Source organism: Phyllopteryx taeniolatus, chromosome 1, assembly GCF_024500385.1.
Source record: "Phyllopteryx taeniolatus isolate TA_2022b chromosome 1, UOR_Ptae_1.2, whole genome shotgun sequence".
NCBI classification, from domain to species: Eukaryota; Metazoa; Chordata; class Actinopteri; order Syngnathiformes; family Syngnathidae; genus Phyllopteryx; species Phyllopteryx taeniolatus.
The window spans coordinates 4,705,001-4,716,729 of record NC_084502.1 but is presented as its reverse complement, the minus strand read 5'-3'; the positions used below and the strand labels follow the sequence as shown (position 1 = coordinate 4,716,729).

The window sequence follows — 11,729 nt, the reverse complement described above, 5'->3', positions numbered from 1 at the left end:
ACACATTTTATTAACACTTGGCTGGAAATATTTTTAAAATATTGGGCTGAGACCTCAGATAGAACAGGTTTTAAACATGTTTTAAGTATTTCTTTTACTGTTGTTTTCTGCTTTTCTTGTGTTTTTAAACGCTCTTATGTTTCTTTTGATGGTCTTTCTTTTATTGTGAAGCACATTGGAGCTGCAATCTTTGTATGAAATTTGCTATATATTTATTTTAAAAATGATTACGATGAGATCTATGATGTGGGTCTTCTATGTCATGGTGTGTGGCTACTCGCGCAGACGTATCTGGAAACTGAAAGTGTGCACGACTTTCACCTGGATGTCAGCTACCTCCATCGAGGAGGGAGGAGTCAACCCCTGCCCGCCTGCCTGGTGGCTCGCTGGCCTCAACTTGCTCGCTCGCCGCCCGCCCGCCCGCTTGGTGGCTGGTAGGAGGACGGACGTAGGCAGCCCAGTCGGCGACCACATCACAATCCAGAGCAGTGGCCTGTCTATTTATGAACCAAACAGCCCAGACATAAACTGCGACGCCGAGCTCGGACCGCTTTCTTACCGCATACTAGCTATTCATTTGCGGTGTCGAGGGTTGGGGGAAACCCGCACTTTTTTGATGGCAATTTGGAAGCCTCAGCGGCGCTTCGTGGCTCGGGGAGGAGACGTTACAGCGCGAGGTAGCTAACGTTAGCTCGCTAACAAGGTCAGTATCGCTTCTTGCTTGTGCTCCAAAAAGCCGCTCTGGTAGTTGTGTTTAGCCTGTGCTCGTTGTCACAATTAACACGGGGCCTTTTTCCTCCGACGACGAAGGATAATGTGACATTTTGTCGCCGTCTTCTTGCTGTCTCGGTGTTAGCATGCTAATTAGCAACACTTGGCGAGACAACGACCGCTCAGTTCACTCTGCCCCGCTTCGACGAGGCCACCTCGGCCCGATTTCATACATTGCCAAGGAACGCTATTTGACTGGCAAACCGGTACATTCATTCGGCCGTCGTGCGGTGTATTTTGGTGTGCATATGTGGAGTCGGATGCCTGAGCAGACAGCGGCGGCTCCCTCCTCTCATCCGCCTAGAATAAAAACAGGTGCACGTCTGCTAGCATCGGCCAGTCGCGGGGCATGGCCAAATTGGGCTTGCATATACACTTTTTGATCGATAATAATGTCAACTTCAATATTTACGCGTCTCTTTGAAAGCATCATAAACTCGATATTCAACATTATCGCTTGCTTTATTATTTATTTAGGGCCCGAATAGTGAGCGTAATAGTCGGACCGAGGGCAAACGACACGGGCCCAGAAACTAGTGTGATATCAGAACACACTGTTTAGCTAGCTAGCACGATTAAAAGACAGAAACGAGCTTGCAGAATTGCAAAATGAAAAAAAAAAATCTAAAAAGCTGACAACTTCATAGATTTCGACCATCAAATGCTATTTTCAAATGCTCCAAAACGACGCTTTTGTTACTGGTTCGTCATATATATTACTAAATCTTGGGAAGGAGTCATTTTGGCAGTTTGCTGACATATAGCATTTGTGTCATCATTTTAAAGAGGGTTGCTTTACGCTCATGTTTCTATCTTGAACTACTTCTCCATTTCAGTGTGTTCCAGTCACTAGCTGCTGCTGGGTCTTTAAGATAGTTAACAAGGTGGATCATAATCACTGCCAGTTTTCACATTAAAGCTAAAAGGATTTGAGATTTGACAGACTTTGCTAGGCTGCAGATAACCGCAGTTATATTAGAAAAAAAAAGTTTTTGTTAATGTCAAGCACTGGTGGTTTAGTAACATGCAGTGCCCCCCCCCCACCTTTTTTTCTGTCTTTTTTTTGCACCACATGCTCCATGACTTTGTTGGACAGTGCGGAGGGACATGCAAGCTTGTCTTCTGAATGTTTGTTATTCAGCTCAGGTTCTTTGGAGAGGCTGCTGCATGTGCTACGTCAATTCAATTGGCCCTGAGCGCCGCTGTGCATCCGAGAGCTAATTATTTGTGATAGTTTTCCATTTTTAAATACCTTTGAACGACATACATCAAGAACGCCGCTGTGGTGAGCTGATTTGCCTCAACCCCACTCCCACTCGTGCAGGCCTCAGTGAAATCACCCAGAGGCAAATCTGCCACTGTTCTGTTTCCCATACGTTAAACGGCTCTATTTAAAATTATATTTTAATAAGCATACAGTAAGCAGCTATGTATTCATATGAGCTTTAGCTTTCCTTTGGGGCTTTTTTTTTTAGACTATGCTTCTAGCATGTTTTAATGTTTTTATAGAATAGGTCCAGAGCGCTTGTAAACATTTTCATGATGATAATGAGGCACAATTATATTTATGACACCATGTATTTGAAATGTGATTAGGGCTGTGTTTTTCGCAAATAGAGATTTACCGCTATGAGAAAATGTCAAAACACGTGAACCAATAGTAGAATTTCTCCTCTGCGAATACAACATTTAATATAGGCTCCGCTAATAATAACTACAATGACAACTAGTGCCTTACCATCTTGTGTACTGAACTCAACTTTATACTGGTTACATTTGTGAGTGTCAAATCAGCTATCCATCCATCCATCCATCCATTTTCTGAGCCACTTATCCTCACAAGGGTCGCGGGAGTGCTGGAGCCTATCCCAGCTATCATCGGACAGGATGCGGGGTACACCCTGAATTGGTTGTCAGCCAATCGCAGGGCACACATAAACAAACAACCATTGCCACTCACATTCACACCTAGGGGCAATTTAGAGTCTTCAATTAACCTACCATGCATGTTTTTGGGATGTGGGAGGAAACCGGAGTGCCCGGAGAAAACCCACGCAGGCATGGGGAGAACATGCAAACTCCACACAGGCGGTGCCAGAGATTGAACCCCGGTCCTCAGAACTGTGAGGCAGACGCTATAACCAGTCCTCCACCGTGCCGCCTTCAAATCAGCTAATAATACCTAATATATTCAGTTATTAGCACTGTTTCATTACATGGTTCAGCTGTATCAACACTAAAATGTCATGCTCTGTCCCCAGGCCAATAAGCGTGGTTTTCAGTCCATGCTGTTTTGTTTCATTTACATATTTTTATATTGCACATTAGAATATAAAGTTATAAAAGTGTAAATCCGCATTGAGAAATTGGGAAGTGATGATTTGTGGATTGTGGTATAGCTATTGCTCACTGAGAGTTACCAGGATGGAATCTAGGCCACATTGTGGAGAGCTTACTTTGATGCTCAGATTGTTTGCTGTGTGTGCTAATAGCCTGAGGTGAGCTGTAGTGCTCATTCGGAATAAAACCAAGCCTATGGGCAAAACCTATTTTCATGCAAATGTATTTTACATTAAAGGACAGACATGAATCCAACAAGATGTTTTGCATTCAAAACAAGTTTTTTTAAGATGGATTATTGGCCATTATGTCTTCATTAAGGTCTTGATTTTTGTTTTTGTTCTCCCATATGGGGTTTGAATTTTATCGAACTGACTGTGGAGAAAATGACATGCTTAGTCGTTTTTCAGAAATATGGCTTTGTTGTGCTCTTTAGTGTGGTATACAAGATTTTCCGGTTAGGAATATGTACAGAGAATGATGGTCTCAATTTGTTTAACCCTACGTAGAAAGTGGAATATACTAGTTTCCCCTTCCTGGATTGTGGCCGTGCTGTTTATTTTTATTTTTTTATTTTATTCATAGAAATAATTGAAATGCAATTTTTCATCTAGCACCGTTGATTGATTGCCAAGGCAAGTGTCACCTCTGTTGCAGATGTTTTTGTATCAGGGCAATCATAGGGTTATTCTCGTTTTAGAACCTCAAGATAACAAGTCTTTGTAATGTGATCTAAAACAAATGCAACACCTCCTTTATATTTTTAACAGACAAATTGACCTGTTGTGATATTGTTGGCAGAATCTGAGATGAGATTTCCATTAAAAAATGTTTTAAAAAGTAGCTTATACTTTTTATTAGGGCAAGGCAAAAATACAATCTGATTCTTTTTATAGAAATCCTATTTCCAATTTTAAGAAATTTCCGCCCTTATAGAAAAACAAATGACAATGACATTATCCGAAACAAATTTAGCAGTTTGTTGTTTTTTTTTTTTTCCCCCTTCTGGAAGCAAGGCAACCTCTGTAAATTATCTGCGGCTTGGAAGCACATACCTCGTGAGGAAAGTTTCCAACATGTCAATAATGGCTACTTTTGCAATGTATAAATAGGCACCGTATCTATGGCAGTGTTCAGTAGATTGACTCTGTGATTGCCTTCCACTGGGCTCCTTTCTTGTTATATGCAAAACAACGTGATAATGATTCTGCTCATGTTGCCTGCTCTTACAGGAGAGATAGTCGCTACACTGGCTTCCAGTCAGCTTTAGAATAGATTTTAAAGTTCTGCTACTGGTCTATAAATCACTAAACGGTTTAGGTCCTGAATACATGAATGAAATGCTAATGGGATATAAACCCAGTAGGGCTCTGAGATCTACATACAGACTCAGGTCAAATAGTGGAGCACAAAGTCCAAAGCAAACACGGTGAAGCAGCATTTAGCTATTATGCTGCACACAAATGGAATAAGTTGCCAACAGAGTGACATCAACCCCAGGTGTACATGTTTTTAAGTCCAGGTTAAAAACTCTTCTTTTTTCCCATGCTTTTCAGAGCATTTCAACTTTTAAATGATATTTCTTGCACTGTACGCTGTTTTAATTGTGTTTTTATTTTATTTGTATTTTCTCTTTGTTTTAAATGTTTATAAGCTGTTTTTTCTTTGTTTTTAACTGCTTTTAATCATGTAAAGCACATGGAGTTACCTGGTGTATGAAATGCGCTATATATATTGCGCTATATATATTGCGCTATATAAATATTGCGCTATATAAATATTGGTTTGCTTTGGTTTACACAACTGGTCGGAAAACTCACTAAATTTAGTGCTGCTGATTTAGTGGGTGCTGCTAATCTGACAACACAGATGGTGCTTTTGTAAACTAGCTCCTTTCTGTTCGCAGCCATGTCGAAGTGCAGGTCAGCTGGGATGAGCATTGAACTATGGAAACTGCAAAAATATTTTTTATTGTCCAAAAAACAACAAAAAAAGACATTTTAGACACTTCCTGACCAAATAAACTTGACTCAATTGATAAAATCGATTACTTGCATAGCCTTACAGTTTATGCAGGTCTACCTTGGCAAAAGGGCTGGAATGAGTTGCTCCCCTTGGTGTACATTGACAAAGAATCCATCCATCCATTTTCTGAGCCGCTTCTCCTCACTAGGGTTGCGGGGGTGCTGGAGCCCATCCCAGCTATCATCGGGCAGGAGGCGTGGTACACCCTGAACTGGTTGCCAGCCAATCGCAGGGCACATACAAACAAACAACCATTCGCACTCACATGCACACCTACGGGCAATTTAGAGTTGTCCATTAACCTAGCATGCATGTTTTTGGGATGTGGGAGGAAACCGGAGTGCCCGGAGAAAACCCACGCAGGCACGGGGAGAACATGAAAACTCTCCACACTCCACACAGGCGGATTGAACCCGGGTCCTCAGAACTGTGAGGCAGACGCTCTCACCAGTCGGCCAACCGTGCCGCTTGACAAAGAATATGAGACAAAATGTTATTAAATTGACTGTACAATGATTCACTTTAATTTGACTTTAATCTGTTGAGTCATACACACATTGTAACATTTTCTGTGGGTAGTTAGCCAATGACTGACGTTATTTGTATGCTCAAAGCATGTCATCGTGTCGTCATTGGCCACTCGTGTGTCAAGTCAAAGCAGCTCTTGAGAGCCTGCTCAAGTTCTGACAAGCAAGATAAGCAAACAACTGTCAGAACGTTCACATCCTTTTAGACACAATGAATCATTTAGTTACATACAATTGAATTAAGGCACCTTACCTTTTCTTTCAATATGATCTTTGCAATGTACTGTTAGTTGCAGCACGAGTTTATATAGTGTCTGGATTATTAGGCTAAGGAAATCTAGGCAAAATGATTTTACTATTTGGTATTAGCATATTTTTATAATGCAGTCATGCTTGTATGTTTGCACCAATGTTATATATATAATACCAAAGTCATGTTTGTTTGTCTTCTTTTGTAGCTTGCCTGGCATGGCTGTCTAACCAGCTGCCAAAAACCCCTCTTGATGGATCCCAGAGGACAGCGAAAGGAAAAACACAATCAGTGAGCACAGCCAATAACAAAGGAATCTGACCCATAGCGTATCATTTGACAGACTTCAGTGCATGTGGCCTCTTAAGTCATTCATAGACATCTGCTAGGAAGCTCAAGGGCCTACTGCTATACACTATAAAATGGGAGACTTGGGCGGTGGAGAAACTGTGAGGTCCAGGCTTTCAAGTAGGACTATCTTGCTGGTAACAGGGCTTCTGATAGCCTTGGCTCTGGGTGCTGCACTGGAACAGCAAGACATACAGGTGGACAGGTTCCCCATGGAACTGGAGGCTTCCATGCAGTCATCCATGCTCTCCGAGCTCCAGGCTGCTTCCGCGGCCATGGCTACCCCAGTGTCTTCTGTGAATAACGGGGGCGTGCAGACCGGCATCCCCGACTCTTCAGCCATTGTGGGCCAGGTGTTCCAGCTGAGGATTCCACTTGTACCTGAAAATGCCAGCTGTAATCTCCAGGTAAGTTCAATGGCTAGAGACCTTTGCTACACTTGATAAACCCAGTGAGAAAAACATCACTCTTCCCCTCTGTCACTTTTGTTAGTCAGAGACCTGAGTATGTTTGTTTTTCCATTTATGAAAATTGGAATTACAGCTTGAGTAATTGTTGTGATCTGTGAGTTTTTGTGTTTTTATGTTTTTTTTTTTTTTTTTTTTTTTTTTAGCTTACTGAGATGGGACAGCCAGCATTACCACAATGGCTCTATTGGGACAAAGAGAGCTGCTTCCTGATAGGCTTGGCCCTGGAGCAAGATAAAGGTGTGTACCATATCTCAGTGTCTGGACGAGACACTAATGAGAAGACTGGCAGCCCAGAGTTTCCCAGTACGGTCTTCTCTATTGAAGTCTACCCAGAGGAACGGGCAGACACAGAACCGTCCCTGCTCGCTCTGCAGTCTGACGTCAGCGGTCTGCAGCCTTTCACTTGTGGCCCTGAGGAGCCTGTCACTGTCCTCACTGTCATACTTGATGCTGACTTGACAAAGATGCTTACTGAACAGAAGGTCACTTTACTGACTGTTATGAGAAGATTCTCGCATGTGCCTGCTGAGCACATGAGGGTTGTCCCTGTTGTCAACAACCGCTTATTTGACATGTCTGCATTCATGGCGGGACCGGGGAATGCCAAGAAAGTGGTGGAGAATGGAGTTCTGCTCTCATGGAAACTTGGATGTGCGCTTGACCAAGGCAGTATCCCTGACATCAGCATTGTCCAGTCCTCCGCAAAGGATGGAACCATGTCAGCCAAGCTTGCGTACCCAGTGGTTGGTTGGCACATTGTCAACAAAAAGCCTCACACCGTCAAACGTGTCAAACGACAGTTGTACAACACTCCCACTCCTGTACCCTCTCTGCTCCCTCCCACCACTTACCCAGAACCCCCTGTGCGTGTTGTTCCCAGCCCAACTTCCCCCTCGATTGCCCCCGCAACAGACAACTCTGCACCCCCTGTCCGGGGTCCTTTACCACTTCCTGTGAAACCCACTATGAGGGTCAGAGATCAGATAGCCCACACACCTGTTTTTGGTCCCCCCCAACCCACCAGAGTATTGGGATCGACTAGCACCATCCCAATCCAGCCGACCATGACCAGACCTACATTTGTGGAAGCCACTGCTTTACCGACACCACCAAGCACCACCAAAAAACCAAAACCAAAACCTTCTAGCACAAGAAAGCCCAGGAAACCCAAAACGTCAACCCCAGCTCCCCGGGAACCCAAATCCACCACAGCAAAGCCACCTAAACGCACCACCCCACTCTCCTTGGCTCCAGACCTCAACAGTATGCCCGAGATCCGCAACCCAATCGACCAGGTCAATGCATGGGTTGGCACGTACTTTGAGCTAAAGATTCCTCCTGATACGTTCTTTGACAAAGAGGATGGCACAACTGACAAGTTGCGTTTGACTTTGAAGCATCCACCCAGAGAGGCAGTCAGTGAAACATCCTGGATTCAGTTCAACAGCACCATCCAGCTTTTGTATGGACTTCCTGAGGAGCAACACAAAGGCAAACACGAGTACTTCATGTTGGCCACTGATAAAGGTGGGAGGAGTGTCATGGATGCATTTGAGGTTCAAGTAAACCACTGGTCAACTAATGATAAACCATCAGTGGTTTTCGCTGCCCGTTTTCACGGTGACCCTAAAATCCTAAGCAGTGACGTCCATAAAAAGATTCTACTGACTAAGAAATTAGCTTATGCTCTTGGCGATCGCAATAGCAGCACAGTGACCTTACAAAGCATCACCAAGGGCTCCATTGTGGTAGAATGGACCAATAATAGCCTTTCGCAGAGTTCTTGTCCTAAGGAGCAGATCACAGTTCTCAGCAACAGGATTGCTGATCCGCAAGGCGCACCTAAACCCTCCTTCATCAAAGCCATGGAGCCTGAATTTAAACCCATCAACATCTCTGTTCGCGGCACAAACAAATGTCAAAGCTTCACCTTCATCCCACCAGGAGAGGTTACGCCAATCCCTGATCTTCCAACTGCTACACCTTCACCCGGGACTGGTCGTAGAAGCAGCGATGACGTCTACCTGCACACGGTCATCCCAGCAGTCGTGGTAGCGGCCCTCCTTTTAATCGCCGGCATCATTGCCATGGTCTGCTACCGTAAGAAGCGCAGAGGGAAGATGACCATGGAAGAACAGGCCACCTTCATCAAGAAAGGAGTTCCCATAATATTTGCAGATGAGCTGGATGATTCTAAGTCCCCGCCGTCGTCCAGCATCCCTCTCATCCTTCAGGAGGAAAAGCCACCGCTTCCTCCTCCAGAGTACCCCAACATGGCTGGCCCCCACAGCACCCTGCTCAACCAGGATTTGTTGGAGGAGTATTCGGTTTATCAGGATGACGATCCCAACGCACCTCCTTACCAGCCCCCGCCGCCGTTTACCGTCCCTATCGAAGGCAAAGGCTCTCGCCCCAAGAACATGACCTCCTACAGGTCACCGCCCCCCTACGTGCCTCCCTAATGCTCACTGGAGCCTTTCAGTTTGGAATTCAGGTGCACTGTGGGGGATGCTTGTTGAAATCTACTGCAGACGTAACTTGACATGGATTTCAATGAAATGCGGGCAACCATACATGTACTTTGACCATCATGGATAAGATAATTCAGTGTTTTCCTACTGGATCAAGCAAAATAGATGAACAGTTTGAAATTCCATCACTCTTCTCTCTAGCTTGCTCTCTTTTTGTTCTTCAGATCTGCTTTTGACTCTTTGAAATGCTTTCTTTTTTTTTGCCGAGAAGAAGAGTGAATTTTATCTTCAGTGATGTACTATTTCTATTGTATAGAAAATATTAGAGCAGGAGAGACTGAAGCCCACTGGGCCTTTAAGCAGACCCGAGGCGCCTCCTTGACGTGTTATTTGAGAGCTGTATCACTCATATCTGTCCTCAGTTTGGTTAGCAAAGATTTTTGAGGGGCAGTTTAACACCACAAACCAAACTGAAAGCATAAACACACATTATTAAAAAAAATAAATATTTTTTTTCATAATTTGCTTCCTCTTGACAGTAAGTGCTTGTTCAATCTTGTCTCACACAGAATAGACTAGCTAAGGCAAAGTAAAAACATTTTTAATTGAATTTCTAATTTAGTTACAAATCAATTCAATGTTTTTTTTTTTTTGTATAAATTATTTTCACGCCGCTGAACTTGCCGTCTGAGATGTTTTGTGTTGTTGCTATGGTGTGCTGAATGGTGCGGGAGGTTGCCAGGTCAACAATTAAGGTGGGCAGTGGAATGCTGTGTCGCTGGTTCGCTTAGAATTTCCATTCCAACCAAATGCCAAATTTTGTAAGTCTTTTCACCGCTTTTTTTGGAGCATTCATCAGTTCAGTTTTTTTCAATCTGTTTTGAAAGTAGAAAACAAACTAAAGTTGAAACTTGTGTGAAAAGCTAAACAGAATGTCTTTGATGTCAACATGCGAGTGTTGCTTGTCAGACGGCGACCCTCCACGGAGATGATGATTCATGGTTGCGCTGACAGCGTGAAACGTGAAATGTGAACTTAAGAGCACAGTGAGGAGTCACCGCTTGCGTTGCTTTGCCTCGCCTCTTGGTGTCGCACACGGGGATGTAAATAATTGTGTGCCTGTGAAATTAAAGAAATCACATCATGTTCGTGTTTTACCAGTCAACCTAGTTGGGAACAGAAGGGCCACAGTGGGAAATTATTATTTTTTTAATTGTATGCTTAGATTTATGATCACTATCATGATAATAAACTTTATAGTGTGCAAAACGTTTACCTGCCCATCACAAAGAAATAGTATCTGAATGATCACAACAAATAAACAATATGTGAATTATGTACATTTCATACCTGATAGCACCATTAGAAAAATGTAAAAAAAAAAAAAAAGGAAAACAATCTAATGTTTTTACTGAGTTTTTGATACAGTCTTAAACTTGTTTTATGAAGGTATATTAATAAAATGTAATACAATTTGTAAAGCCTCCAATTTTGTCTACGGTCTGTTTTTGTGCATGTTTTCCTTATGTATTGTTCAGATAAGATCAGACATTTAGCTCGTTTGTTTGTGCACTGCATTTATGCAACCAAAGACACTCTTGGAGTCTTCTGACATGAGCGCTGTCAAAACTTTAGACACTGAAAGCACTTTTCCTTCAGACACCTCAACAACACTAATGACTAATATCTGCTCTCCAATCTATTCATTACAGCTCTTGTTAAATGGGCTTACCCATAACCCCTTGCTACGTCCACCCCACCAGTCTGCTTGAATGTTCTATTTCTTCCTTGGAGTAATTACATGATCTTTTGTGCGCCCGTTTGCCTGACTCTTATTACATCTAGCTATTGTAATTGCTAATTTGTAATGAGGTGGGCTGTTTCATATTGAATAGTCTAATCATGTCTAAATTGGACACCAAACAAGCAGTGGGCTACTGAATCATTAACAAGCGACGTTGACACTGGACGCAACAGATAATGGATGCAAATAGACAAAATGATTGACCTTTCACTCTTTGGTGCACAACAGAGACCTTAATTTGCTCAGTGCTAGTTACATTAGTGTTAATTGCAAATGATTGCAGCAATTAACTGGCAGATAGAAACCCAATACACACTGGATATTTAGGTATTTGTAATTTGAACATTTCATCAAAGCTTCGAATTCTATATACAGTATGCTGCAAGTCAAAAATGCTTGCCCATGTTTTGAAATAGCAACTCAGTATGAACTGTAACAGCAGTTAAAATGGCGGCCTCCATTTGACCCCCATGGGACCGCTGAGTGAGAGACTGTGCACACACACGTTTTGACCTCTCATGGCTTGATCAAGGTCGCCGCAGGCGTTATAGCTTGAGAAGAAAACGAGTGCACTAGCCTTCTGTGGAGTGTCTGTGTATACATGACGCCAATTTAAAAACTGCATCAAAGTCTTCCTGTAAACTTCCTGTTAAGGTGCAAGTCAAATTGAACCATTTTATAATATATTTTTCTTCCACAAAAATTTGTAGTGCTTCATCAAAT

The 11,729-nt window shown here is 42.9% G+C and overlaps 1 protein-coding gene across 1 annotated transcript; it reads left to right on the top strand.

The window, feature by feature from the left end:
- The first annotated feature begins 290 nt into the window (after positions 1–290).
- LOC133471695 (dystroglycan 1-like) lies at positions 291–10,691 on the top strand. Its single transcript, XM_061761537.1, has 3 exons — positions 291–703; positions 6,122–6,668; positions 6,875–10,691. Exons 2-3 carry the CDS (start codon positions 6,336–6,338, stop codon positions 9,191–9,193), a joined length of 2,652 nt encoding a protein of 883 aa, XP_061617521.1. The 5' UTR covers positions 291–703; positions 6,122–6,335; the 3' UTR covers positions 9,194–10,691.
- The last annotated feature ends 1,038 nt before the right edge of the window (positions 10,692–11,729 follow it).

Bases quoted from the DNA above. Each gene is read 5' to 3' on its own strand.
- LOC133471695 (XM_061761537.1), top strand. From the start codon at position 6,336: ATGGGAGACTTGGGCGGTGGAGAAACTGTGAGGTCCAGGCTTTCAAGT. The intron at 6,669-6,874 runs GTAAGTTCAATG...TTTTTTTTTTAG, and splicing joins ATGCCAGCTGTAATCTCCAG to CTTACTGAGATGGGACAGCC.